Source organism: Clupea harengus, chromosome 10 (genome assembly GCF_900700415.2).
Source record: "Clupea harengus chromosome 10, Ch_v2.0.2, whole genome shotgun sequence".
Lineage (NCBI taxonomy): Eukaryota > Metazoa > Chordata > Actinopteri > Clupeiformes > Clupeidae > Clupea > Clupea harengus.
Genome location: NC_045161.1, coordinates 17,999,251 through 18,025,973, shown reverse-complemented (window position 1 = coordinate 18,025,973; position 26,723 = coordinate 17,999,251). Strand labels below are relative to the sequence as shown.

At 46.9% G+C, this 26,723-nt stretch overlaps 2 protein-coding genes across 3 annotated transcripts in view; one reads left to right on the top strand and one right to left on the bottom strand.

Moving 5' to 3' along the window:
* Positions 1–15,169, top strand: part of usp24 (ubiquitin specific peptidase 24) — a 67,132-nt gene extending 51,963 nt beyond the window's left edge. For both annotated transcript variants that reach the window (XM_031574207.2, XM_031574208.2), the window contains 20 exons: positions 1,344–1,463; positions 2,137–2,357; positions 3,157–3,281; positions 3,514–3,655; positions 3,866–4,016; positions 4,195–4,290; positions 4,402–4,505; positions 4,952–5,065; positions 7,126–7,333; positions 7,572–7,661; positions 10,767–10,869; positions 11,438–11,556; positions 11,801–11,914; positions 12,103–12,168; positions 12,740–12,806; positions 13,073–13,151; positions 13,572–13,647; positions 13,786–13,872; positions 14,163–14,276; positions 14,471–15,169. In XM_031574207.2, the coding sequence (XP_031430067.1) occupies positions 1,344–1,463; positions 2,137–2,357; positions 3,157–3,281; positions 3,514–3,655; positions 3,866–4,016; positions 4,195–4,290; positions 4,402–4,505; positions 4,952–5,065; positions 7,126–7,333; positions 7,572–7,661; positions 10,767–10,869; positions 11,438–11,556; positions 11,801–11,914; positions 12,103–12,168; positions 12,740–12,806; positions 13,073–13,151; positions 13,572–13,647; positions 13,786–13,872; positions 14,163–14,276; positions 14,471–14,533 (2,259 nt within the window). In that variant the 3' untranslated portion in view covers positions 14,534–15,169. The remainder of the gene's footprint in view (positions 1–1,343; positions 1,464–2,136; positions 2,358–3,156; positions 3,282–3,513; positions 3,656–3,865; positions 4,017–4,194; positions 4,291–4,401; positions 4,506–4,951; positions 5,066–7,125; positions 7,334–7,571; positions 7,662–10,766; positions 10,870–11,437; positions 11,557–11,800; positions 11,915–12,102; positions 12,169–12,739; positions 12,807–13,072; positions 13,152–13,571; positions 13,648–13,785; positions 13,873–14,162; positions 14,277–14,470) is intronic.
* Positions 15,170–20,133: 4,964 nt separating this feature from the next.
* pcsk9 (proprotein convertase subtilisin/kexin type 9) lies at positions 20,134–25,730 on the bottom strand. Its single transcript, XM_012836140.3, has 12 exons — positions 25,422–25,730; positions 24,941–25,132; positions 24,728–24,851; positions 24,413–24,546; positions 23,872–24,013; positions 23,343–23,539; positions 22,880–23,063; positions 22,462–22,638; positions 22,223–22,371; positions 21,656–21,821; positions 21,321–21,493; positions 20,134–20,676 (listed from the first exon to the last, which is right to left on the bottom strand). The coding sequence occupies exons 1-12, from the start codon at positions 25,599–25,601 to the stop codon at positions 20,449–20,451; spliced, it is 2,046 nt and encodes a 681-aa protein (XP_012691594.2). The 5' UTR covers positions 25,602–25,730; the 3' UTR covers positions 20,134–20,448.
* Between the last annotated feature and the right edge of the window lie 993 nt (positions 25,731–26,723).

Below are 26,723 nucleotides of genomic sequence, written 5' to 3'. Positions count from 1 at the left end.
GACGAGTTGGAAGTGTGTGTGTGGGACGAGTTGGAAGTGTGTGTGGGACAGTGTTGGAAGTGTGTGTGGGACAGTGTTGGACTGGGAACAAAGCATTTGTATTCTGCCTTTTGGCTCGTAAACACCTACACTTTGTCTTCTAGAGATTCCACAGTGCACCAGTTAGGCCATAAAAGATACAGGCTACAGCTTTCGCTCTATGAAAGATATGATATAACTCTAACCCTATATGAAAGATATGATAAAACCCTAACCCTATATGAAAGATATGATATAACCCTAACCCTATATGAAAGATATGATATAACTCTAAACCTATATGAAAGATATGATATAACCCTAACCCTATATGAAAGATATGATAAAACCCTAAACCTATATGAAAGATATGATATAAACCTATATGAAAGATATGATGTAACCCTAACCCTATATGAAAGATATGATATAAACCTATATGAAAGATATGATATAACTCTAACCCTATATGAAAGATATGATATAAACCTATATAAAAGATATGATAAAACTCTAACCCTATATGAAAGATATGATAAAACTCTAACCCTATATGAAAGATATGATATAACTCTAACCCTATATGAAAGATATGATGAGCCATGAGGCCACCTTGTGGCTTTGACCTTATCTGCAAACTGTACATTTGGTCGTTGTGACGTAGCAGACGAGGTCACCTGCCCCACTTCTGCTCAGGTTGATTGACGGCCGTCGCAGCCTCTTGATAACGGCCTATACTGATCTCTTCTCAGCCATTGGATGAAAGCCAGGCTTTTAGAAAAGCTTGGTTATGTTGCATTTGTATGAGCCAGGGTGCTGCTTTTGACGTAGCGCTATTAAAGAGAGTAGAAAGTGTAACGCAACGACATGCGCGGCCAGCGGGTAAGAGAACGCATCCGTGTGTTCTTATATCTGACCATTCAAATCCAAATGACCAATAGAAATACGAGACATTATCATGGATGTCAGGATGCGGGACACCTGGTCACCCTAGAGAGCATGAGTGTGTGTGTGTGTGTGTCTCTGTCTGTCTGTCTGTCTCTGTCTGTCTGTCTGTCTGTCGTCTGTCTGTGTCTATTTATGTATGGGTCTACGGCTGCTGATGACATCTGGTCACCCTAGCGAGCATGAGTCTGTCTGTCTGTCTGTCTCTCTGTCTGTCTGTGTCTGTCTGTCTGTCTGTCTGTCTGACTGTGTCTCTGTCTGACTATGTTTGTCTGTCTGTCTGTCTGTCTGTCTGTCTGTCTGTGTATTATGTTATGTATGGGTCTTGGCCTGCAGGCCTGGTGTGAAGAGCATTGCTGACATTCTATTTCCTGTCCCAGAGAACCACGGTGAAGCGCACCTGCATTAAATCCCTGCCCAACGTGCTGGTCATCCACCTGATGCGCTTCGGCTTCGACTGGGAGAGTGGGCGCTCCATCAAGTACGACGAGCAGATCCGGGTAAGGAGGGGAGCGCACACACACACACACACACACACACACACACACACACACACACACACACACACACACACACACACACACACACACACACACACACACACACTGGGAGAGTGGGCGCTCCATCAAGTACGACGAGCAGATCCGGGTAAGGAGGGGAGCTCACACACACACACACACACACACACTGGGAGAGTGGGCGCTCCATCAAGTACGACGAGCAGATCCGGGTAAGGAGGGGAGCTCACACACACACACACACACACACACACACACACACACACACACACACACACACACTGGGAGAGTGGGCGCTCCATCAAGTACGACGAGCAGATCCGGGTAAGGAGGGGACGTCCTGTTCTACCCCACACTCATGACAAACACACTCACACCTCAGGCTGTGTCTGCTGCTCACACACACACACACACTCACACACACACACACACACACACCTCAGGCTGTGTATGCTGCTCACACTCTAGAGGGTTTCCACAGCGCTGTCACCTAGTTTCTCAAAAAACAGGAATTCCCTTCGATTATTTGAAATGATTCAAATTACTTCAAAGGCTTCTAGCAACTTCTGTGTTGTTCATCGTAGTACGAGTTGTTTTAATTGTGGGTGTCCCCCTCTCTCTCTCTCTCTCTGTCTCTCTCTGTTTCTGCCTCCAGTTCCCTTGGGTGTTGAACATGGAGCCGTACACCGTGTCCGGCATGGCCCGGCAGGACTCCAGCGCGGACCACGGCGAGAACGGCCGCGGTGGCGAGGCCTCAGGCGGCTCGTCTCCGCGGAAGAAGGTCACCATCTCGGAGAACTACGAGCTGGTGGGCGTGGTGGTGCACAGCGGTCAGGCCCACGCCGGCCACTACTACTCTTTCATCAAGGACCGCCGGTGAGCCTCACACCGGCCTCTTAGCTCGACACGCGGCACACTCCTGACCGGCTCACGGCCAGATTGGTGTTTTAGAATCTGTGAATGACCGCGATGAGTGGTTCTGTACTGTACACAGGCCAATGCTCAACCAGTTACTAGCTTACCAGTTACTAGCCATGACTAGCCATGAGACATTGTTATGGTCGTCAAACAGCAGGATTTATCGTACCACACGGCTCTCTTCAAGCACAGGCAGATCTTTTGGTGACATTAAATTAAATTAAATTAAATTAAATTAAAAAAGTATTTTCAGTTCGTCTGTCACTGAACTGTTATTATATATTTAACTTGACTAAGAATACAATTTATCAGTTAAGGTAAAGAAAGGATGGGGGAGGGAGTGGAACGCAGGTGAGTTTTTTTTATTTTTATTTTTATACCCCTGCTTGGCCTGCTCCCCCCCCCCCCCCTCTCAAAAAGCATCTTTATGTAGGCCGTGTGTGTTAAGGGGTACCACCCTAATCTTGGATGCTGTTTTTATGGAAGGTTTGCAACACTTAAACCATCAAACCAGCTCCAGATGTCTAGCACGCCACACCACTCTTTAAAACTGCTAAAAGAGGGGGAAAAAACAAGCAGGCATCTGATGAATGCAGGAATGTGGACGGAAACTCTCAGCCAGCCTGAGCTCCACTTTTGGGCCTACCCCCACTACCAACTCCTGCTCCACTCCTTCTTCTGGTACTTTCCCCTCCTCCGTCTCCTGATCTGTCTCTCTCTCTCTTCTTTCTCCTCTGCTCTCTGTGTCGACCGTTAGGGGCTGTGCTCGAGGTCGCTGGTACAAGTTCAACGATAACGTGGTGGAGGAGTTTGACATGAATGACGAGACCCTGGAGTACGAGTGCTTTGGAGGGGAGTACCGGCCCAAAGTGTATGACCAGTGTAAGTCTGCCTTCTCTCTCGTTCTCCCTGCATCTTAAAACAGTGAGGCATAACCAAGAGCCTTTCCCCATGGACTTATTACAAGAGCTACAGACCTCCTCAACATGAATCCTTTCTAGCAGTTCATTGTGTTCATCTCTAATGGACCATCTTCTATTCTAGATAGATGAGTGTTTGTATAAAGAAGGCAGCAGGCCTGTGGTCACTCCAGCGCTGTGCTTGTCCCCTGCAGCTAACCCGTACCCGGACGTGCGCAGGCGCTACTGGAACGCCTACATGCTCTTCTACCAGCGCATCTCGGACCAGAACTCCCCGGTCCTGCCCAAGAAGAGCAGAGTCAGCGTCATGAGACAGGAAGCCGAGGACCTCTCCCTGTGAGTGCCCTGCATCACTTCCTGTTGTGGTGCATGGATTGCAACTTCACCTCCAAGCATATAGTGTCCGCTTCAGATGATCCACATCAAACATAACAACATAAATACCGCTTGTGTTCAGCTGCTATTGAACTTTAGGCGATACACTGGCTGAATTGATGCGTTTCCTATAGTTTTTTTGTAACAACATGAATGCTATTTTTCCCCCAGGTCGGCCCCCTCGTCCCCCGAGATCTCTCCCCAGTCCTCCCCACGGCCCCCCAGGGCCAACAACGACCGCCTGACCCTCCTGACTCGCCTGGTGAGGAAGGGAGAGAAGAAGGGACTGTTTGTGGAGAAGATGCCCGCTTGGATCTACCAGGTACTTCACCGCTCAACGCAGTCGCCCTGGTATCACTCACATTAATACTTATTAGCTTATCCGCAGCTATTTATCTCAGTCTGAGAATGCAAGAGAATTCGGTGGCATTAATCTCACGCTTCACAGTGGCTATATTGTCTGCAAATCTAAGACTTTGTCCTGTGTGCGCTGCTAACAGATGGTGAGGGATGAGAACCTGAGGTTCATGAAGAACCGAGACGTCTACAACCCCGACTACTTCAACTTCACCCTGTCCCTGGCCTCCGTCAACGCCGTAAGAGGCCGCCCGCCGCTCCTCCACTTATTGGCTTCTTTATTAATGTGTTTGTTATTGTCTCAGCGCATTATCACTGTTAACGTCACGCCATCACTCTCTCGCCCGCAGACCAAGCTGAAACACCCTTCATACCAGGCCATGGCGACGGGCAGCCTGCAGCTGGCGGTCCAGTTCCTCCTCCACACCTACCTGCGCACCAAGAAGAAACTCAGGTAGCTACAGCATCCAAACAAACGTCGATGGCAGCACTGTGGAGTGTTGAGGCGATGAGGGTGTGTGTGTGTGTGTGTGTGTGTGTGTGTGTGTGTGTGTGTGCTGCTGGCCGGTAAAGAGGGACCTCCTGGAGGTTGGCACTGATCCATACTCGCTCCTCTTGCCCGGTAAAGAGGGGCATCCTGGAGGTTGGCACTGACCCACACTTGCTCCTCTTGCCCGGTAAAGAGGGGCATCCTGGAGGTTGGCACTGACCCATCCTTGCTCCTCTTGCCCGGTAAAGAGGGGCATCCTGGAGGTTGGCACTGATCCATACTCGCTCCTCTTGCCCGGTAAAGAGGGGCATCCTGGAGGTTGGCACTGACCCATCCTTGCTCCTCTTGCCCGGTAAAGAGGGGCATCCTGGAGGTTGGCACTGACCCACACTTGCTCCTCTGCCCCGCAGGTCGGACACGGAGGAGTGGATCGCCACGGTGGAGGTGCTGCTGTCCAAGAGCAGCGAGGCGTGCCAGTGGATGGTGCAGTACCTGGTGGGGCCAGAGGGCCGGGAGATCATCAAGTGAGTGGCGCTTTTCTGGAACATTCCTCCGTGCTGCTGTGCTGTGCTGGCGTCACAGCAGATGCGCTCCAGTTTAGTTCTGTGTCACATAGAAGCCATCGCTGTGACGTGACACGACGCGCTCCAGTTTAGTTCTGTGTTACATAGAAGCCATCGCTGTGACGTGACACAACACGATGGGCAACGTTTGTCACACTTTTGTCTCTGTTACAAGATGTCAAGATAGCTTTGAGAGCAGTCTTATAGAAGCGCACACACACACACACACACACACACACACACACACACACACGGCATCTGCAGATATGAACATTTCTGCCGATGTACCTGGCCGATAAGGTGACGTTCAAATTATGCGCACGGGAAGAAAATGTTTTGGTTACTATGAGCGCCAACAACGTAATTCAACACGTCGGCTGTGTGGCAGCAGGCTACTTCACAGTATCAGAGGAGGTTGACATGCTATTTGTCAGGAAACTTTTCAGGAGATGGAAGTGGAGACGACAGCTTGGCCGTAATGTAGGTTGCATGCATAGATGCAGACCACCCGCGTGCAACGCTTTGCAACATTACCTGTCGCGCGCTAATAGAAGTTAATAAGTTGCTAGTTAGCTAGACAACACTAGCTAGTTAGCTTGCATGCTACGTGACACCAGCGAAGTTGATGATCTCATTTGACGGGATGTGAAACGTTATGTCACGAGCCCACGCTATCTGTACTTACTTTTGCATATATGGAATTTATATAGCTAACTTGGCAATAACGTTACATAGATTAGTCTAGAAATCCTAGAAGGGATGTTATTAAACTGTAAGTCAGGTAACCAACGTTAGCTTGCCAAGTTAGCCAAGTTGCATTTCCAGAGTGTAGTTGTTCAAGTTCAAGGAGGTACTGTTCAAGTATGAACATTGTGACGTGAAAATATAAATAAATCTGCCATATTTGAAATCATTTCAATAGTTTTCATGAGTGAATGTCTATTTCTAAAATGATACACATCAAGTTTTTAATGTCCCGTATCTACAGCAATACCCTATCATAATAACAGATTAATTCTAGTACAGCAGAGACTTTTCAATAATTAAAACGCAAAGGTGTATATATCGGTATCGGCATCGGCAATCGGCCAAAATGAGCTTATAAATAACGGCATGTCGGATATCGGCTTAAATTCAATATCGTGCATCCCTACCTGACAATTAAATCCCAACCAGGCAACATGTCACCAGGGACACGTGGAGGTGGTGGGGGTCTGGGGGGGGGGATGTCTGTTGCTCCTTGTTTTCTGATAGGCTTATGGAGATCGAATGTTGGGGCTGCCCTCCGATCACGCCATGCCTGTGTCAAGGCCAGGGAATGTGGAGGAGGGATTTTTACGAGCCTGACCCCCCACTCACACACACTCACTCGCACACACACTCGCACACACACTCACACACACACACACACACACACACACACACACACACACACACACACACACACACTCACTCGCACACAGACTCACATGCACACAAACACGCTCCTGCTGTCTTACTGGGTGGCCTTCACAACAGCAACAGCAGCAATTCCACCCGGAGGATTGAAACAATAGTAGCAGCTGTGGTTTTTCCACTCTGGAGCTGGCGACTGCAGATGGTCTCTCTGAACGCTCACGCTCACGCTCACTCTCACTCTCACTCTAGTGATCCTGTTACTGCCATGATCTCTCTTCACACTCACGCTCACACTCACTCTCACACTCACTCTAGTGATCCTGTTACTGCAGATGGTCTCTCTGCACTCTCACTCTCACTCTCACACTCACTCTCGTGATCCTGTTACTGCAGATGGTCTCTCTGCACACTCACACTCACTCTCAAGCTCACTCTCTCTACACACTCACTCTCACTCCTAGTAACAGTCCTGTTCAGCCATTGCTCATATAACATTGAAACGATTGTCAGCTTGAATGCACAAATTATGTAGTTTTTATTTGATGTGTGTGTGTGTGTGTGTGTGTGTGTGTGTGTGTGTGTGTGTGTGTGTGTGTGTGTGTGTGTGTGTGTGATCCTCCCAGGATCTGCCTGCTGGAGAGCAGTGTGCGTGAGGTGCGTGTGGTGGTGGCCAACCTCCTGGAGAAGACGCTGGAGAGCGCCCTGCACTTCAAGGACCCAGGCCTGGACTGCCTGCTGGACATGCTGCTCTCCCTCCTGGACAAGGACGTGCCGGAGAACTGCAAGAACTGCTCCCAGTACTTCTCCCTCTTCAGCACCTTTGCCCAAAGGGTAAGACTTCTGCTCTCGAACCACACTGTTTGGATGACGCAAATGCCTTCTTGGAAAGTGCTAGAACAATACAATGTTGAGGTTTTCTTCATTCAACTAAGATCAAATGTAAATTCTGTAAAAACTGGTGGTGACTCATTTGGCACAGGAGTGCCTGAATACCCTAGTTTGATTGAAGGTTTAACTCCTAGTTTGGTTAATTAGATCTGTGTGTGTGTGTGTGTTTGTGTGTGTGCAGGGCTGTGAACCCTGTCAGCTGCTGCTAAAACATGCTGCCTACCGGCGTGTGCTCATCTTCCTGCTTGGACCCAACCGCCAGAACAACCAGGTACAGTAGGGGGCGCTCCAGAGACGAGGAACACGACACACAGTTATCTCACAGTGTGTCCTCTCAGCACAGTTATCTCACAGTGAGGTCTCTCAGCACAGTTATCACAGTGTGTCCTCTCAGCACAGTTACCTCACAGTGAGGTCTCTCAGCACAGTTATCTCCCAATGTGGCCTCTCAGCACAGTTATCACACAGTGAGGTCTCTCAGCACAGTTATCACACAGTGAGGTCTCAGCACAGTTATCACAGTGAGGTCCTCTCAGCGCAGTTATCACACAGTGTCCTCTCAGCACAGTTATCACAGTGAGGTCTCTCAGCACAGTTATCTCAGTGAGGTCTCTCAGCACAGTTATCTCCCAGTGTCCTCTCAGCACAGTTATCTCAGTGAGGTCTCTCAGCACAGTTATCACACAGTGTCCTCTCAGCACAGTTATCTCAGTGAGGTCTCTCAGCACAGTTATCACACAGTGAGGTCTCTCAGCACAGTTATCTCCCAGTGAGGTCTTTCAGCACAGTTATCACAGTGTGGTGCAGTTATCTCTCAGTGAGGTCTCTCAGCACAGTTATCACAGTGAGGTCTCAGCACAGTTATCTCCCAGTGGCCTCTCAGCACAGTTATCTCACAGTGTGGTGCAGTCATCTCACAGTGTGGCCTCAGCACAGTTATCTCCCAGTGAGGTCTCTCAGCACAGTTATCTCACAGTGTGTCCTCTCAGCACAGTTATCACAGTTTCCTCTCAGCACAGTTATCACAGTGAGGTCTCTCAGCACAGTTATCACAGTGAGGTCTCTCAGCACAGTTATCGCAGTGAGGTCTCTCAGCACAGTTATCTCAGTGAGGTCTCTCAGCACAGTTATCTCCCAGCAGCACATGCAGGGATGGGCAGCTCTTCTGATGCATGGATTTAAAATATGGATCTGAAGTACAAAATAGTATTTTGTCATTTCTACTATAAAATTGGTTGTGTAATGTGTACCAAAGTAGTATAGTGTTCAGTATTGTTGTTAAAGACACTTGGCAAGTGAAAGATGTCTCCTTTGTCTTCTCTGATTCAGTGTAAAGGCCAATTTATAGTCCAGGCGACAGGAGCTGCTCAACAAAAACTGACAGAAAAGTGACTAAATTCATGTCTGTAATTTGTCTTATATCAAACTACATTTTGATGTATTTTTGCCCATTCCTATTACTTACAGTATAGTAGTGTAGTCCACTGTAGTGTGTAGCTTTGTACTGTGTGTGTCTGTCTCACCTGGGTAAGTGCTGGGTAACGATAACAGGCGTGTGAACTGTAACGATAAGAGGCGTGTGATAAGAGGCGTGTGAACTGAAACGATAAGAGGCGTGTGATAAGAGGCGTGTCATAAGAGGCGTGTGATAAGAGGCGTGTGAACTGTAACGATAAGAGGCGTGTGATAAGAGGCGTGTGATAAGAGGCGTGTGAACTGTAACGATAAGAGGCGTGTGATAAGAGGCGTGTGAACTGAAACGATAAGAGGCGTGTGATAAGAGGCGTGTCATAAGAGGCGTGTGATAAGAGGCGTGTGAACTGTAACGATAAGAGGCGTGTGATAAGAGGCGTGTGAACTGTAATGATAAGAGGCGTGTGATAAGAGGCGTGTGATAAGAGGCGTGTGAACTGTAACGATAAGAGGCGTGTGATTAGAGGCGTGTGAACTGTAACGATAAGAGGCGTGTGATAAGTAGGGTTGGGTACCGAGAACCGGTACCAATATGGAACCGGTTCCAATACAACCGGTACCTACCCGGACCGAAATGCAACGCAGATTTCGGTGCTTCATTTCGGTGCCTGAGCCAATTGAAAACGGTTGCTAGGCAGATTCCGCGGGGCTAATTGTAAAACTGCCCCAGCTCCCAATGTAAACTTTGTCCTGTGTCGCTCACGCTCATTGGTGTTTTCATAGCAACAGTCTTATGACAGTGAAGAGCATGCAGCATTTCACAGAGCAAGCACAAACAGAACTAGCCATCAACCTTTTAACAGAGAAAATACCGAAAGGTAAACGGTCAAAAGTGTGGCTGTATTTCGCACCAAAATATTAAAACATCGCGACGTGCAGCAAATGCAACAAAACAATTGCGTGAAAAGAGTGGAGAGAAGGCAAAGAGTCAACGGCAGATCAGCAACCGAAGACTGAAAAATAAACGGAGATGACAGCTATACTTAACCTACGGTAGTCTCTTAAAGGGGCAGTACACATTTTCTAGTACTCAGTGTGTTCAAGTAACAAGATTAACTATAAACAAGATAGAAAAGATAGGTATAAACTAATCATAAAATGGTAAAATTTCATGAAATAAATGCAAACAAAATAATACATTTTTGACTCCAAAGGCAAATATGCTCATATTTTTGCAAAAGAAGTTTGAAGCTGTTTTTTGTATTTATTTATATTTATTTAAGTATACTATAAACTGTTGTTTACAGTTAATATAATGTTCATAGTTTGAAGTTAAAAAGTTTGAAGCCAAGTGTTTTGTATGTATTTATATTTATAATATACTTTAAACAGTTAATATATTGTTCAATTTGAAGAAAAAAAATTTAATTGAACAAAAGAATTGCTTGAAGTATTGAAGCTGTAGTGTGTGTACAGAGTGTGTGTGTGTGTGTGTGTGTGTGTGTGTGTGTGTGTGTGTGTGTGTGTGTGTGTGTGTGTGTGTGTGTGTGTGTGTGTGTGTGTGTGTGTGTGTGTGTGTGTGTGTTTTGTATTTATTTAAGTATAGTCTAAACTTTTGTTAACAGTTCATATATTATTTAAGTTTTAAGTTAAAAGGTGTTTTGTATTTATTTATATATATAATCTACTTTAAACAGTTCATATATTTGGCAATAAAGCCTTTCTTAAATGTCGTCAATCGTAAACATTTTTAAATTTTTTATAAAAGTATCGGTTCCGGCACCGTTTAGGCACCGGTATCGTTTTAAAAGTATCGGTTATGTACCGGTATCGGATAAAAACCAAACGATACCCATCCCTAGTGATAAGAGGCGTGTGAACTGTAACGATAAGAGGCGTGTGATAAGAGGCGTGTGAATTGTAATAAGAGGCGTGTGAACTGTAACCCTGTTCTGTCTGACAGAACCGGCGCTGGAGTTCGGCCCAGGCCCGCGAGTTCCTGCACCTGCACAACACACTCGCCCTGGTGGTGCTGCACACGGACCTGGACTCCCACAGAACCGACGGTGAGTGGTGTTAAGGGCCAGGGGAGGTGAGTGGTGTTAAGGGCCAGGGGAGGTGAGTGGTGTTAAGGGCCAGGGGAGGTGAGTGGTGTTTGGCTCCAGAGGGCCAGGGGAGGTGAGTGGTGTTGGGCTCCAGAGGGCCAGGGGAGGTGAGTGGTGTTGAGGGCCAGAGGGCCAGGGGAGGTGAGTGGTGTTAAGGGCCAGGGGAGGTGAGTGGTGTTGAGGGCCAGGGGAGGTGAGTGCTGTTGAGCTCCAGAGGGCCAGGGGAGGGGAAGCAGGCCTCAGTGCTGAGGTTGACCCAGTGCTTAGTTCAGCTTTGTGTTTAAGTGTGTGTGTGTGTGTGTGTGTGTGTGTGTGTGTGTGTGTGTGTGTGTGTGTGTGTGTGTGTGTGTGTGTGTGTGTGTGTGTGTGTGTGTGTGTGTGTGTGTGAATTTCACTGCGTTGCTTTGTTATTTTTGTTGTTAAACCATCAGGTGATAGAATGCCATAATATGGTTTACAAAGACATGTGTGTAGTCATGTGGTGGGGAAAGTGTGTGTGTGTTTTAACAGGGTCTCTCTTATCTTTCAGCGCCAGGTGTGTTTAAGTATACCTCGCCCAATTGCCCCAGTTCTTCCCCCCTCCTCCCCCTCCACCCAGACATCAACACTCTACTCTTCAAACCTGAGGGACAACCGTACCTGTTGGAGGTAACCACACCTGCCTCTCACACCAACACACCCAAACCCATATTAAAGAGAAAAATATGTACTTGAGGAACTGCAAAAGGATAACTGATATTATGACTGCTTGTTTGATCTGATACTAAATACTTTGTAGAGGTTGAATCAAATTATAATCTGAGTTTACATATCTCTCCTTCATTGTGTGTGTGTGCACGTGTGTGTGCGTGTGCATGCGCGCGTGTGTGTGTGTGTGTGCGCGTGTGTCTAGGTGATGTTTGCCATGCGGGAGCTGTCCGGTCCCCTGTCCTCCCTCATCGATATGATCACATATTGCTGCTTCTGCAATGAGCCTTTCTCTCTGGGCGTGCTGCAGCTTCTCAAGGTACGCCGGCCACTGAGTACAACTCATCTCTCATGCCATTAGATCAGAGGCTGTTCTGTACGCAGTCATCACAGGCCACTGAATACACCTCATCTCATGCCATTAGTCCAGAGGCTGTTCTGTTAGCAGTCATCACTTGATTGATTGGTCGTGTCTGAGTGCAGTGTGTTTTTTTTCTGTGATTCCAGAACCAGCTGGAGACGGCCCCTCCTCACGAGCTCAAGAATGTCTTCCAGATGCTTCTGGAGATCCTGGTCAGTGCTGCTTCATTCTAACACTCAGCTATAAGGTGCCATGTCTGTAGCCTGACGATGTCATACTCATAATTCTAGTCAGAATATGAGTCTGATACCGCTCCAATGGGCTGTGATTATGGGGCGTGTTTGAACCGAACCAGGAAAAAAAATGCCTCTTCGCTCAATTGGATATATCTAGAACCAATCAGAGCAACGTAGTATGACCATAACGTAGACCATGGGGCCAGCTGATACATTAAACTTTTACCGGATCCCGTAGGAAGGACAATTTGATTGGTACGGCAATGTCTGTCCGCAGATAATTTCTCCTCAATGGAGTAATGCCAGACCGAACTTCCCAACCAAAAAATGTGTGGGCGGGGCTAAGTTCGGTCTGGTATCCAGGCTACCATGTCTGCACCTTACAATACAAGCACCGATGATAGACAGTGATTAAACCTACATGAATATATATGTACATGTTTATAATGGTAATTTCTTTTCTTGGGGGGTCTTTTTGGTGTACTATGACCTTGTGTGCATGTATGATCAGATAAATGCAGTGTTCTATATTGGTCATGCTTCTCAGATGGTGGAGGATCCTTTACAGGCCCGAAGACTGAAGTTTGCATTCGAGTCTGAGAAAGGGCTGCTGGGTACGTAGAAGAACTTGTATCTTTAAATGACTTCCTTGCCTCTAAGATGCTTTTCACTTCTGAATTTGTAGAATACCAATTTCACACATTTCATAAGCTAGGAACATAAAGCTCCAAATGGCTTAATTATATAAATTAAATTAAATTATAATAATTTGCTTAATTAACAAAAGCTCCCTGGACTCCTTCAACGTGTGTGAAGTAGTCGACCAAGTGTGACTGATGTCCCAGCATGCCCCTGTTCCCCTGTTTTCTCCTCCTCGCAGCGCTGATGCATCAGAGCAACAGCGTGGACAGCAGCCGCTGCTACCAGTGTGTCAAGTTCCTGATTACTCTGGCCCAGAAGTAAGCAGTATGAGTGTGTGTGTGTGTGTGTGTGTTTTACTGTGTGTCTGTGTGCGTTTTAACTGTTACCAGTGTGTCAAGTTCCTGATTACTCTGGCCCAGAAGTAAGCAGTATGATGCACATCATCAGATACACCATTGCATTACTGTATTTCATAGTATCAACAGTGTTTTACTGTGTGTGTGTCCGCGTCTGCGCGTTATACTGTGTGTGTGTGTGTGTGTGTGTGTGTGTGTGTGTGTGTGTGTGTGTGCGTTTAACTGTGTGTGTGTGTGCGCGTTATACTGTGTGTGTGTGTGTTTTACTGTGTGTGTGTGTGCGTGCGTGTGCATTTAACTGTGTGTGTGTGTGTCCGCGTCTGCGCGTTATACTGTGTGTGTGTGTGTGTTTTACTGTGTGTGCGTATGTTTGTGTTTTAGGTGTGCTCCTGCAAAAGAATATTTCAAGGAGCTGTCAGGTCACTGGAGCTGGGCGGTCCAGTGGCTGCAGAAAAAGGTCAGACGAGGAACATGTCCGGTAGTCTCTTGCTTTACACGCCGACATGCGCCAATGGCTACGAAGATTCCATTCTTCTGCAGTGATGGCCATCGCTTGTCCTGATGGTTTCCTCTTTCTCCTGTTGTGTTTCTGCAGATGTCTGAGCACTACTGGACCCCTCAGAGTAACGTCTCCAACGAGACCTCCACTGCCAAAACCTTCCAGCGCACCATTTCTGCACAGGTCAGTCAGTCTTGGACCTCAATACTGTCCCCTCTGGACCTCAATACTGTCCCCTCTGCATGCAAATCAACTTTCCATCTACAAATGTGTCTGCAATGTTTGTAAATATATTTTGTTACATATTTAGCAAAGTGTTTCTTTTCCCATGGTGTGGATGTGTCACTGTGTGTGCCATGCTCCTTGTTAATGTGTGTGTGTGTGTGTGTGTGTGTGTGTGTGTGTGTGTGTGTGTGTGTGTGTGTGTGTGTGTGTGTGTGTGTGTGTGTGTGTGTGTGTGTGTGTTTGTGCAGGACACGCTGGCCTACGCCACGGCACTCCTGAATGAGAAGGAGCAGTCGGGCAGCAGTAATGGCTCCGATGGCAGCCCAGCCAATGACAACCCGGACCGAAGCAGCCTCAGACAGGTACATCTGCAGGGGCTTCACAGTCATCTTAGAAGAGCCTGATTAGAAGTACTACATATATCTATGATGCCTTTATTCACCGTTGGTTGATACATCGAAATAACAGACACAATTAGGTTGGACTCGCTTCATAACTAAGTGTTTAGGTTGGACTCGCTTCATAACCAAGTGTGTTTTTCTCTTTATTTCCGCAGGGCTCGGAGTCTCCTATGATGTTGGGTGACTCGAAGAGTGATTTAGAGGATGTCGACCCCTAACTGTTTTCCTGAGCGTTTGGGGGTGTGTTTATTTTTTCAAAAGCATAAAAAGGTAAAGAAAAGAAGCATAAACAATCCCTCCAATGGAGAGACATTGTGGCTTCAAGTAGCCAATCAAAAGACTGCGCTTGACCACCAGCAGCAGGCGGGGGAAAAAAGAAAAAAAAGAAAAAAAAAGGAGAAAGCAGACAAAGCGACACAGCCAATCAGAACACTGAAATTCTGTTTCCCCGGTGATGCTGGAGATTTGGACCCAGTGATGCTGGGGATTTGGACCCAAAGCGGTCAACACCAACAGACACAATGCTGTGCTGGATCAGACTAATCACCAATCACTATACCTGGCCATTTGTGTACTACCAAGTTGTTTTTTTTTTCTCAAGCAAAAAGCGTTCAGTAGAACACCAATGAATGAATCAGCTTTTGTTCCTTCTTCTGTCTTTTTAAATCTCACACTAGAACTACAGGATGAAACCGTGCTGTTGAGGGGCTTCTTCTTTTTAAAAACACATTTGCCAATGGAATTAAGCAGATCCTATTCACAATAATGTAAAGATATGTCACGGGTCATTTCCGATGTAAAAAAAAAAAAATCATATTTTATAAACGCTCCTTTGAGTGTCTGTTCAAAAGTCATGAGGTGCTGCTTAGTCCCTTTCTATAGGGGGGGGGGGGGGGGGGGGGGGGGGGACTTAACTGGTGTCTTGCAAAAGTCCAACAATATAGCAAAGCCTTTTGTTGTTTTTTGTTGTTGTTTTTTTTCCTTTTTTCAACCTGGTATTTGTTTAATGCACTTTATGGTCAAAAGAAAGGCAGCAAATAGGAATGGGTGGCCACACACATATATATATCTTTTATTTTCTTTACTGATCTCAGTGTGGTTTTGAAGCCCTTGCCAGTTGCTCTCTGCGTAGTTTGGTTTCCACCCCTCTTAGAAAGCAGCAGATGTTTCACAGGACTGGCCTTGTAGCTCTACCGCTCACCGGAGTACCCAAGCAACGACACCAACACAACTCTACGCGTCGCATAGCAACGACACCAACACAACTCTACGCGTCGCATAGCAACGACACCAACACAACTCTACGCGTCGCATAGCAAAGACACCAACACAACTATACGCGTCGCATAGCAACGACACCAACACAACTATACCCGTCGCATAGCAAAACAACAGAAAGCGATGCAAGAAGTCCCCCTTACAGTTAGGTCAGGAGTAGAAATAAGCAAAAAAAAATGAGTTCCCAACACACTAGAAGATCCTGAGACTGATTGAACTATGCCGTTATTGTCCCGTTCCCCCATATTTCCCACCAGTGCTGGAGCTCAAAGTGTTGGAGAGAACCTTCCAGAATGACGAGCAGCGACATGGACTTCCGCTGGATTGACTTTCTTTTTTCCCCCCTCAAGTTTGAGTTTTTTTTTTTTTTTTTTCTCCATGGATGGAATGGCTTGATTCGGTCATTGAAAGGTTTTCTTTTTCTGTTTTCATGCCTTGCACTGTCGGTGGAACAAGAGAGGGAGGTTTTGCATCTCGCATGCCTTGCATTGGCTTGGCAAAGGGAGTAGAATTGGTCCGAGTGCTTCTATTAGGAGAGCAGAAACATGGATGTCAGTTTAGGTACCCGTCATCCCACCCGCTTCGCTTCTCTTCACACAGCAACCAAACCACGTGTTCCAGTCGCTCTGGATGGATCATCACAGTAGACACTCTACATGCAGCAAACCACACACACACACACACACACACACTCACTTCCACGTACATACACAAAGAAGGATCTGCTTTTCATGCTGTGCTTCATGACTTCATGTTCTTGTGACTTCATCTTAGACATCAACAAGCCTCCAGTTCTCATCGCACAGACACGCGCACACACACACACACACACACACACTCATCGCACAGGGCATTCCCTGGCCAATGTAGAGATGAGATTTTGTACTGAGGAGGACAAGTGGTAGTCATATCAGAGTTCACAAGTGTGCATGTGCACACACACACACACACACACACAATGCCATGAGCTTTAACTTTTGTGTGTTATTCAGGGGTGGTGAATTTGCCAATTGATTTACTTTTTACAGCTTACTTGACGTTTATTTCTTTATTTTGTATTTATTTGTTTGTTTTCTGCCTTATACTGCGCAGTAGGGAGAGGGTAGACAAGGCCTCAAGCATCCACCCCGAGTGCTATCCACCGAGTCCTCAAGTGCCTTTACCCCAGAACACCACCCGTCTGTGGGCCTCCCTAACCTACGCATACTCTAACACACACACACACACACACACACACCACAATACACACACACACACACACACCCACCACCTAGCTGGTCACACTTTGTAGAAACATGATTACCTAGTACAAGATTAGCATTAGAAGAACAGACTGCCACAGACTGTTGGGTGCCAACGATCGTGAGTCATTAGCACTTGCCGAAAGAAACAAGTTACCTTTTCCTTCTCTCCAGGAGAGGGTGACGGTCATGTTGTTGTTGCTTTGACAAACAGTAGGCTAGTACTTCGCTTTATCTCCATGACTTTCAAGTGTTCAGTGCAAGGACATACAATAAACGATGTATGTGCTCTCCCCAGAATGAACAACATTGAACAGGTTTTGTCTTGACTAATTGAACTCATGAATCCTCTGGAAGGGAGTAGCTGTTGAAGGAAAAAGTCGAATTGATCTTGTGCTGTAATGAACCTCGTTTGAAAAGCGTGTCCCTGTGTCTGCCTCTTACCAGTGAATGTGTTTTTGTTTGTTGTCCCCTTCTCTTGCTGCCTCGCTGTCGCATGTGTATCAGTGAATGTATGTGTGAGTTACCTCGTATTCAGGGTATCATACAGTGGCGTTTATACTGGAACACCGAATCACCTCCCCCCATAACAATCACCATGAGTGTAAAAAGCTCCTGGACAAGCAGCTATTCGGCAGGGCTCACCATTTAAGCAAGTCGGAATGGTTTCTGATTTGTATTGGACAAGCTTTAGAGGACGGTTACCGTGGTTACCGTGGCCTGCATTGCCTTTCGAGCTATATGGAGGCCTATAGCTCTATACAACCTCTCCACCGAGTCGCAAAAACAGTTGTGTGTTGACTGCAACCAAGACGCTTGTCCCTTCACCCTCCCTGACAGAAAGCACTTTCTTGTTCTTCATCCTACACTGCAAATACATTATTAATATTGCTTCCCGTGACCTTCGGCACGTTAGATGGATATCTTCTTTTTTTTATATATATATATATATATCCACCAATGAAAATCGTCAGACTTTATTTTTGTATTTTCCTTTGGTTGCCCATCCGTGGCTTTCTGATGGCTGACAGTAGATTTCGTTTCAAAGCTCAGAGTTCACTACTGCTGTGCCTTGACAAAAAGGCACATTATCGTTTTTATTTTTTCCTCTGACACACACGCACCCACCCACGCACGCACATAACATTTCCCCTTTTTCACAGAGAGACACCCCTCACCTGCTGCGTTCTTATCGCCTGCTCAGAGCCTAGCCTGCGTCGACTGCAGCGCCGAAAGCTCTCGTCTGTCTGAGCCAAGTTCAAATAGTGTGCCAAGGACTAGCAGTTCCTCCCCGAGCTGCCGTGCCCAGTAAGGCTCGGGGGAGACTATGGACAAGCCGAAACTGCTGACCCGCTGAACTCTGGTGAGACGGCAGACGGTCACAACAAAAGCGCTAAAGCCCGAAATCGGTTGCCTCTCTACTCCTTGTCTTTATTCTTTTGTTTTTGTATGCCCCTCTCGCGCCTGTAGTTCTCCCAAGGGTTCCGGTGGGTCCTGGATTTTTTTTTTTTAATCGGGTGAAGGGTTAGGGGAGGGGGTGGAGACCGATACGGGTTTTTATTCAATGCTTTAGTTCTTCAGCTTTGAGCATCCTCGTGTATGCTGGAAGTCTGAAGGTTCTGAAGTGTCAATTCTGTTAATGCATGTTAAAACCGCGTTTTAATTTGTACATCAGAGTTTGATTATGGGAATATTTGATATAAAAAAAAATAAAACTGGAATGCACAACCTTTTACACATGGAGTTTTTGTCCACGCTGAAATGTGTTCTTTTGGACATTAAAAAATGGCAGAGACCATTTAAGAACAATGTTTTAATGTACAAATGTAGGAGGTATATACAGTTACAAAAAATATACGTTATTCATTTAAGCATTCCCTTGCATGCATATATGACTGACAAAAACTTCTCCTGTTCATCCTGTTCATAAAGCAGCATTCATATATCACACAGGAATCTTTACCAAGCTCTTTTTTCAAAGTGCAAAGTTTCAGAATAGGTTTCACGTTTATGGAATATTGAGGAATATTCTGCCACTGAACCACATGCAATGGGAAGTATTTAAAGGTCTCGTAAGTCTGCCGGTGCTGTGTGCATACAAAGAAATAAAAAAAGTTCCTAGCATTAGAAGAATCAGTCCAGAAAAGAAACAGAGAAAGTCTGTATGCCCTAAAAGGGGGTTCTGTGTATGTAATGGCACATTTTATTTTTGTTTCAATACTTGGTACAAAGCAAATCCTGGGGAACCTGGTGGGCTACAGCAGTTACAGGTGTGTTGGAAGTGAACTGAACCAGCCCACATCCCCAAACCAGGAGGAAGGGAAGCCGTGAATGTGAACAGGTTTGGAGATTCCTACATGGATCCTAAGGATATATTCACTTATACTTCTGCTTCTCGATTCATCAGTATTTCAAGTCTACTTGCCTTGTATACTAATTTGTGTCTGACACAAACAAAAAAACATCTTGTACAGTTGAATGGCATGACCAGATTATTACTTAAAAAAAAAAATCATAATGTATTCATTCTATATTCTCTGCGCCCTGATGCCCATAATAAAAGACTCCAGTCTTGCCATACAGCATCGACAGGTGTGTTCTTGGCAAAGGAAAGGAGCATTGATGCATGCAGAGAGAGGAGTGTAGTGTGTGCAGTATGTATATCTGAGCCCACAGAGAGGAGTGTAGTGTGTGCGGTGTGTATATCTGAGCCGACGGCAGAGAGTGTAGTGTGTGCAGTATGTGTATCTGAGCCCACAGCAGAGAGGAGTGTAGTGTGTGCGGTGTGTATATCTGAGCCGACGGCAGACAGGTTCTCATGTGTGGAGGAGTGTAGTGTGTGCGGTGTGTATATCTGAGCCGATGGCAGAGAGGAGTGTGTGCAGTGTGTATATCTGAGCCGACAGCAGACAGGTTCTCATGTGTGGAGGAGTGTAGTGTGTGCAGTATGTATAGTGTAGTGTGTGCAGTATGTATAGTGTAGTGTGTGCAGTGTGTATATCTGAGCCGACGGCAGAGGAGTGTAGTGTGTGCGGTATGTGTAGTGTGTGCAGTGTGTATAGTGTAGTGTGTGTGGTGTGTATAGTGTAGTGTGTGCAGTATGTATATCTGAGCCGACGGCAGAGAGAGGAGTGTAGTGTGTGCAGTATGTATATCTGAGCCGACGGCAGACAGGTTCTCATGTGTGGAGGAGTGTAGTGTGTGCAGTATGTATAGTGTAGTGTGTGCAGTATGTATAGTGTAGTGTGTGCGGTGTGTATAGTGTAGTGTGTGCGGTGTGTATAGTGTAGTGTGTGCGGTATGTATAGTGTAGTGTGTGCGGTATGTATAGTGTAGTGTGTGCGGTATGTATAGTGTAGTGTGTGCAGTGTGTATATCTGAGCCGACGGCAGAGGAGTATAGTGTGTGCGGTATGTGTAGTGTGTGCAGTGTGTATAGTGTAGTGTGTGTAGTGTGTGCAGTGTGTATATCTGAGCCGACAGCAGACAGGTTCTCATGTGTGGAGGAGTGTAGTGTGTGCAGTATGTATAGTGTAGTGTGTATAGTGTAGTGTGTGCAGTATGTATAGTGTAGTGTGTGCAGTATGTATATCTGAGCCGACAGCAGACAGGTTCTCATGTGTGGCTGCTGTGGTTGGTCTGCTGCTGCTGCTGCTGCTGCTGCTGCTGCTGCTGCTGCTGGCGGTTCCTGCAGCAGATGGCCAGGGCAGCGGCCCCCTCGCCGTCCACGGAGCTGCGCGTCTCGCAGGTGTTGGCCCTGCTGAAGGAGCCGTGAGTGGGGGAGCCGCGGGAGAGGGCACTGCAGCCGGTCAGCGTCCAGGAGTCCTCGCACGACACTTCCACCTGTGGTCACAAAGAGCGAGGGGTCAACAAGGAGGCATCGCACCGCACCGCACCTAACTGCGGCCCTAATCACAGCACAGCACCGCACATCGCACCGCACCGCATCGCACCGCACCGCACCGCATCGCACCGCACCGCATCGCACCTAGCTGCGGCCCTAATCTCATCTCCATTAGGCGTTTCAAAGCATGATTGTTTAGAGGAGCCAGAAAACAACTTGACTCCCACATTCCCAAAGCACCTTAATACAGATTCAACATTTGACTCCCATATTCCCGAACCACCTTAATACAGATTCAACATTTGCTATTGTTACCCAGTGTTAGTTTAGTTAGATCTCTTTTAACAATCCTGCGCAACTTCATGCAGATGTACTGTTACATAAACGCAATACTGTGGACCGCACCGACATGTAACCTCTGTTGTGAAACAGATAGTCCGCCACTGGCCCCAGACCTGCCCCCTCGGACACAGACGGGTGTGTTAACAAGGAAGCTATGAACTCACTCACTGCACGGCTCTGTACCTGCCGCATGGTCACCGTTAGAAACAGAAAGTTCCATTGTGTATTTGACATAAAGCCTTTGGTCCAGAAATAGCCCCACCACCACGTACCTGTGCACTATAACGCCACCGCCACGTACCTGTGCGCTATAGCCAGGAGGATCATGCTCGTTTAGGTGACACTCCAAGTTGGGGGCGTGGCAGCAAGAGGCGTATGACATCAGCCCCTCACCTGCAGGACACGCCTTATGGTCGCCATGGAGAGGGCGCCCCGCATCCAGCACAGGCCCTGACTCTGAATGGGCACTGCAGCCTGAGGGGGGAAACACCCACAGAAATCAAAATACACACTTACTGACACACTCACTGACACACACACACATACACACTCACTGACACACACACACACACACACACACACACACACATACACACACACATACACCAGCTAAGAGGTGGGCACTGCATGTTTTACCTGTGAGCTGGTGCTCAGGGTTGCCGCAGGCCGCCTCGGTGCCAGTCTGTTTGCTGGCGCTGACCTGGCACTGCCCGCGGCTCCACGTGCAGCAGCGGGCAACCGCGTACACGCCCCGTCCTCCAAAAGTGTTGGTGGCGACACACTCCTTGTCACCATCCCTTTCCTCAAAAACCGACAGAAAAGAAAAGTGAGCATACTATTGTCAGCTGATTAAGTGGATCAAATGTCACTCATCTCTCTCCCTAGTTTTTCAATGAGCCTGCCTCTTCATTTGTTCAGTCTGAGCTGTTGTCTCTTGCCTTTTCTTTTCATTCAGCCTTCACCTTCTCTCCATCTCTCACCTCTATCTTGTCTCCTCCTCGCGCCTCCTTCTTCCCTTCTCTCACCTCTATCCTGTCTCCTCCTCGCGCCTCCCCTCCCCTTCTCTCACCTCTATCCTGTCTCCTCCTCGCGCCTCCCTTCCCCTCCTCTCACCTCTATCCTGTCTCCTCCTCACGCTCCCCTCCCCTCCCCTCCCCTCATCTCACCTCTATCTTGTCTCCTCCTCGCACCTCCTTCTCTCACCTCTATCTTGTCTCCTCCTCGCGCTCCCCCAGGGGCGTAGCTTGAACAGCTGAAGAGCTCTTCTCCCCGCCGGCATCTTGTTCCCGCGGCGTCAGACGCAGAGGTCCCTGACATCTCAGACCACACTGAGCGGCACAGCAGGTCCTCTTCTGCAGTGCACAGGCAGACACAGACTAGTGGTTCAGTTAAAGCCTTACCTTTAAGCATAATAAATGTTCATCACCTAAATGCCATTATACCTGTGAGCGCGGAGCCTGGGTCGGGCAGAGAGGCCACCATGTTGGGTGTGGTGAGGCGCTGGTCCTGGGGGAAGCCCTCTGGGTTGATCGCCTGCTTGACCGAGTGCCTCAGGAGCAGCTGCAGGACCTCAGCGGAGGTGGCATTGGGCCTGGAACTCAGGATCACCGCTGTTATGCCTGAGAGAGTCAAACATCATATAGAGTGTGGCACCTTAACACAGACGTCTGTTCCCATTAGAATTAGAATTCATTGAGCAAAATGTCACAAAGCTAACAGTGAACCAAAGCATAAATAAACACTTCAGGCTGGCACCTTGTCCAGTATAACTATGTATGAAATGTTGTGTTTTAGTGTCACAGAGGGTTTTCAGCTCATGTGTTAAAGACAAGTACTGTCTCCTCTGTCGGAGAGACTCACCAGCAACATGTGCCGCTGCCTGAGAGGTGCCGCTCTTGGTGGTGAAACACGTGGGACAGTCGCTGGAGGCGCTCACGATGTCATCGCCAGGGGCAAACAGGTCCACGCAGCGGCCATAGTTGGTGCCGGTCGTGCCCATGTTCAGAGGCTGGTCGGCGTGGTCAGTGGCCCCCACTGTGATCACCTGTGGGCATTAAAATACTCTTCCTATCAGCTCTCTTCATTCTGTATAACAGTATAATCATTATTAAAAACAACCATTCTGAAAATATTACTCTGGATTATTTTATTATTATTCTTAGTCTGGATGTATTGATTCATCTACAACATCGTATTAATATACTATAGTAAATATAACCAATCTTCAGTATTGGTATTGATATGTCTCCATGTTCCATTATCCCTGAGGGGGTTGAATGAGTTGACCGTAGGGTTAGGGTCAGGGTCAGAAGCAGTGGGTCACCTCTGGGTCCGATGCAGGAGAGTAACGGCACGCGTCATCCTGGTAGTTCCCCGCGGCTGCGATCAGCACGGCCCCGGACCGCACCATCTCTCTGCAGGCGCTGTTGAGGGTGCGGCTGAACCCCCCCACAAACGGGAGGAGCACAACCAGTGGGCTTGTAGGCTGGGCCAGCAGGGATGCTCCAATGTACTCCAGTGCTGAGGACCAGAGTAGGCAGAACCACTTATCACCGGTACTATTGACCCATTCTATTCAGAACCACTTATCACCAGTACTATTGACCTATTCTATTCAGAACCACTGATCACCAGTACTATTGACCCATTCTATTCAGAACCACTGATCACCAGTACTATTGACCCATTCTATTCAGAACCACTGATCACCAGTACTATTGACCTATTCTATTTCCAATCCGCTTTATCAATCTGAAATTCAAATATGTGCCAGGTTTATTGTAACAGGAGGCTGTTTCAGGAGAACATTTTCAAGAGCGTTGTCCCTGTGTTGTCCCTGTTGTGTCCCGTACCTGCCAGTGCGCCGGAGACGGTGCCTTTCCCCTGGCAGTTCAGCACACGCACGCTGTTCACACTGGCCCCTCGGGCCACGCCCGTGTCCCGCCCACTCACCACGCCGGCTATGTGAGTGCCATGACTGTCACACTGACTAGCCTATGGGAGAGCGAGGGAAAAGACACAAGTTAAGGTGAGGTGATGGCTTTCGAACTGCTACACCATATAAATGGGATTTTGATGGTGATATTAGGAGAAGGTGAGGAGGCATTATCTGATCTCTTCTGCCCTCTGCTGATTCCACAGAGACACTGCAGCATAGTGTTATTCCAGCAGTACTAATTAGTGATCTGAGATGTGTTTTGTATACGTATAATATGTATGTATAATATGTATGTATTTCATGTATCAGATAGCTACAACAAGATTAAACAATTGCAGTTCACAAGACACGTGGCATTTGGATGCCTTTGAGTTGGAGCTGAGAAGGGGTATTTATAGAGTTCATATACGCATTGACATCATCACAAGATGCTGTCAGTCTCCCTAAGCACTGACCTGTCTGTGGATCCGAGCTCCATCCTCGTCGGGAACACTGCTAAAGTCAGTGACCTGCACTCGGCCTTCAACTTCACGATGGTTCAGCTGTATGCTGGTGTCTAGGAGGTACACCGCTACCTGGGAACCATCATCTTTGCAGGAACACACACACACACACACACATCATCATCATAAACATAACCTGTGTACAACATCCCCCCTCTGCACAGCACATGTAGCATGATCAGTTTCCTCCAATAATCTGTACAATGAAATGATGTTTGTATCTAATGTTTGCTCTGTGTTTGTGTGTGACCTCAGAAATGCACTCACTGGGTGGTGTATATGTTCCAGCATCATGCTTGATCTGAACTATGCGGTTCAGATTCCAGGGGATGGTCTGGGCATAGACAGAAGAATCCTCCTCTATGTACCGAACGTGTGGCAGCTTCACTGCCTACACAAGGAGAATCAGACAATCACTCTTGACCCAAGCCTCCTGAATACATGCCTTACTGCTGTGATACCATGCTGCCTGCACATTACCATGTGTAGAACATCGCTGCTCATCTTCACCAAAAAGCCGTGGAAAGCTCCGGAGTACTTCTGGATCACTTCTATCAGATATCCGCGCTTGGCCGCTTTCACTTGCAGCCTGCGGATGGTGCGATCCACGTGGTTGTCGTGGGTTCCCTCTTGCATCACGACTATGTACTGACCGGACATTCGCCATGCGTCCTGCGCGGAGAAATAATCGTAAAATAAGCTCAGGGGTCGGCTGAGGTCATCATACGGTCGTTGGAGAACTAAGTCACATTATACATTTGTTTGTACTTGTTACTTTGCATGTATTTCGCGTAAAAATGTCTAAATAAAATAAGATACACGTAGCACTAATCTGGATTATAAATGCGTAAAAGTCGCCACATTTTGCATGAAAACTAAAGGTATATGTATGCTCTATGGTGACAAATTGGTTTTAGGTTGTAGGATAGGTTACTCTAGAAATAAACATATATGATCCTACCTTATTACACCTGTAGAAGTCTGCGGACGGTTCGGTTCCGGACTCAGGTTGGCTATCATCCTGGCGAATCAGAGAGATAATCATCTCCTCGTCTTCCGTATAGTCCTCTGTAGAGAAGGTAAGTGGAACAAAAATACACAGAAAAACACCGACTATCATAAGCTCAACCAAAACCCTCATTTTGAGTGATTTTTGTTGAATTTGTTTTAAAGAATGACCTAAATTCTAAGATTTGTTGTATGGATACAAAAAGTAACTCGTTTACAATAGGTTGTCATTTCTGAGAGACAGTCCAGAAGTACTGTACTTTCTCAGTAAATACATTTGGACATTTAAAAGAATAATTTTAAGTACTTGAGTCAAACTTGGGCGATCCCTCTAGGCGGGGACTCGTGACGTTTTGGGGGGTCACGCCACCGCTTTTGTATCGAATGATGTCTTCGCTTAATAAATACCCTGAAAAGGACTCAAATTTCAGAGCTGCAATCGCCAATAACATTCCAAGCCTGCGGCTATCAGCTATCGCAGTATTACAATGGGAAGGTTTCCCAGCAGGCGTAGACTTGTATCTTATTTGCATGCTGTGATTGTCCTGAATAGTTTTGATCTGTGTAATAAAATGTGTAAATGTTTTTTGTAATTTTTTACCTCCCATAGATTAACATAGTGATAATATCTCACTGGAAAAGTTTTTTGCTACAACTGAATGTCAAATGTATGGACTTAGGACATCTATGTTCGAATGTAAATAGGAATGAAAAGGCTTTTTAATATCATATTCCTAGTTCAGGTTACATATCCATGGCAGTCCGACTGTTCATTGTGCGTCTGCGGGCTCTCCAAAGAGTACAGTGTGTAAACTACTCTGTAATGAATACGCGTGCACATGTATTTGTGGTTTAGACAGGGTGGGTGCGTAGCGAAGCTGCCCGACTTCACTCGGGAGTGCGCTTGTGGTTTCACTCGGGAGTGCGCTTGTGGTTTCAGACGCATATGCCTGATGATTGCTATCTTCATATGATAACTGGCAGTGGATTGCAACGATCAAAAAGGTCCAGGTTGCTGTTTCCATGTTCCATGTCTGTTTTTAAAAGCTTGTGGGCAACTTTAGGTAGGTTGTGCTGCCTTATATTAAAACACTATATGTAAAACGGTAGAAAAGTTAATCACCTGGTTATCTGTTTGAGGCAAGCAGTTACGTGTTTGTGCGTTGGTGGTTGTATTTGCGCGCTTTGACAGAAATAACAGTCTCCTGCTGCCCTCTGGTGGTCGCACATTTTCTCGGCGTTGACGTTAAAATCA

What these genes read in the sequence shown, in the direction of transcription:
- pcsk9 (XM_012836140.3), bottom strand. Translation starts at nt 25,601, where the DNA reads ATGAGGGTTTTGGTTGAGCTTATGATAGTCGGTGTTTTTCTGTGTATT. An exon ending in TGGAACATATACACCACCCA is followed by an intron (nt 24,547 to 24,727) that starts GTGAGTGCATTT and finishes GTTCCTGCAAAG; the next exon opens with ATGATGGTTCCCAGGTAGCG. An exon ending in GAGCTCGGATCCACAGACAG is followed by an intron (nt 24,014 to 24,412) that starts GTCAGTGCTTAG and finishes GCTCTCCCATAG; the next exon opens with GCTAGTCAGTGTGACAGTCA.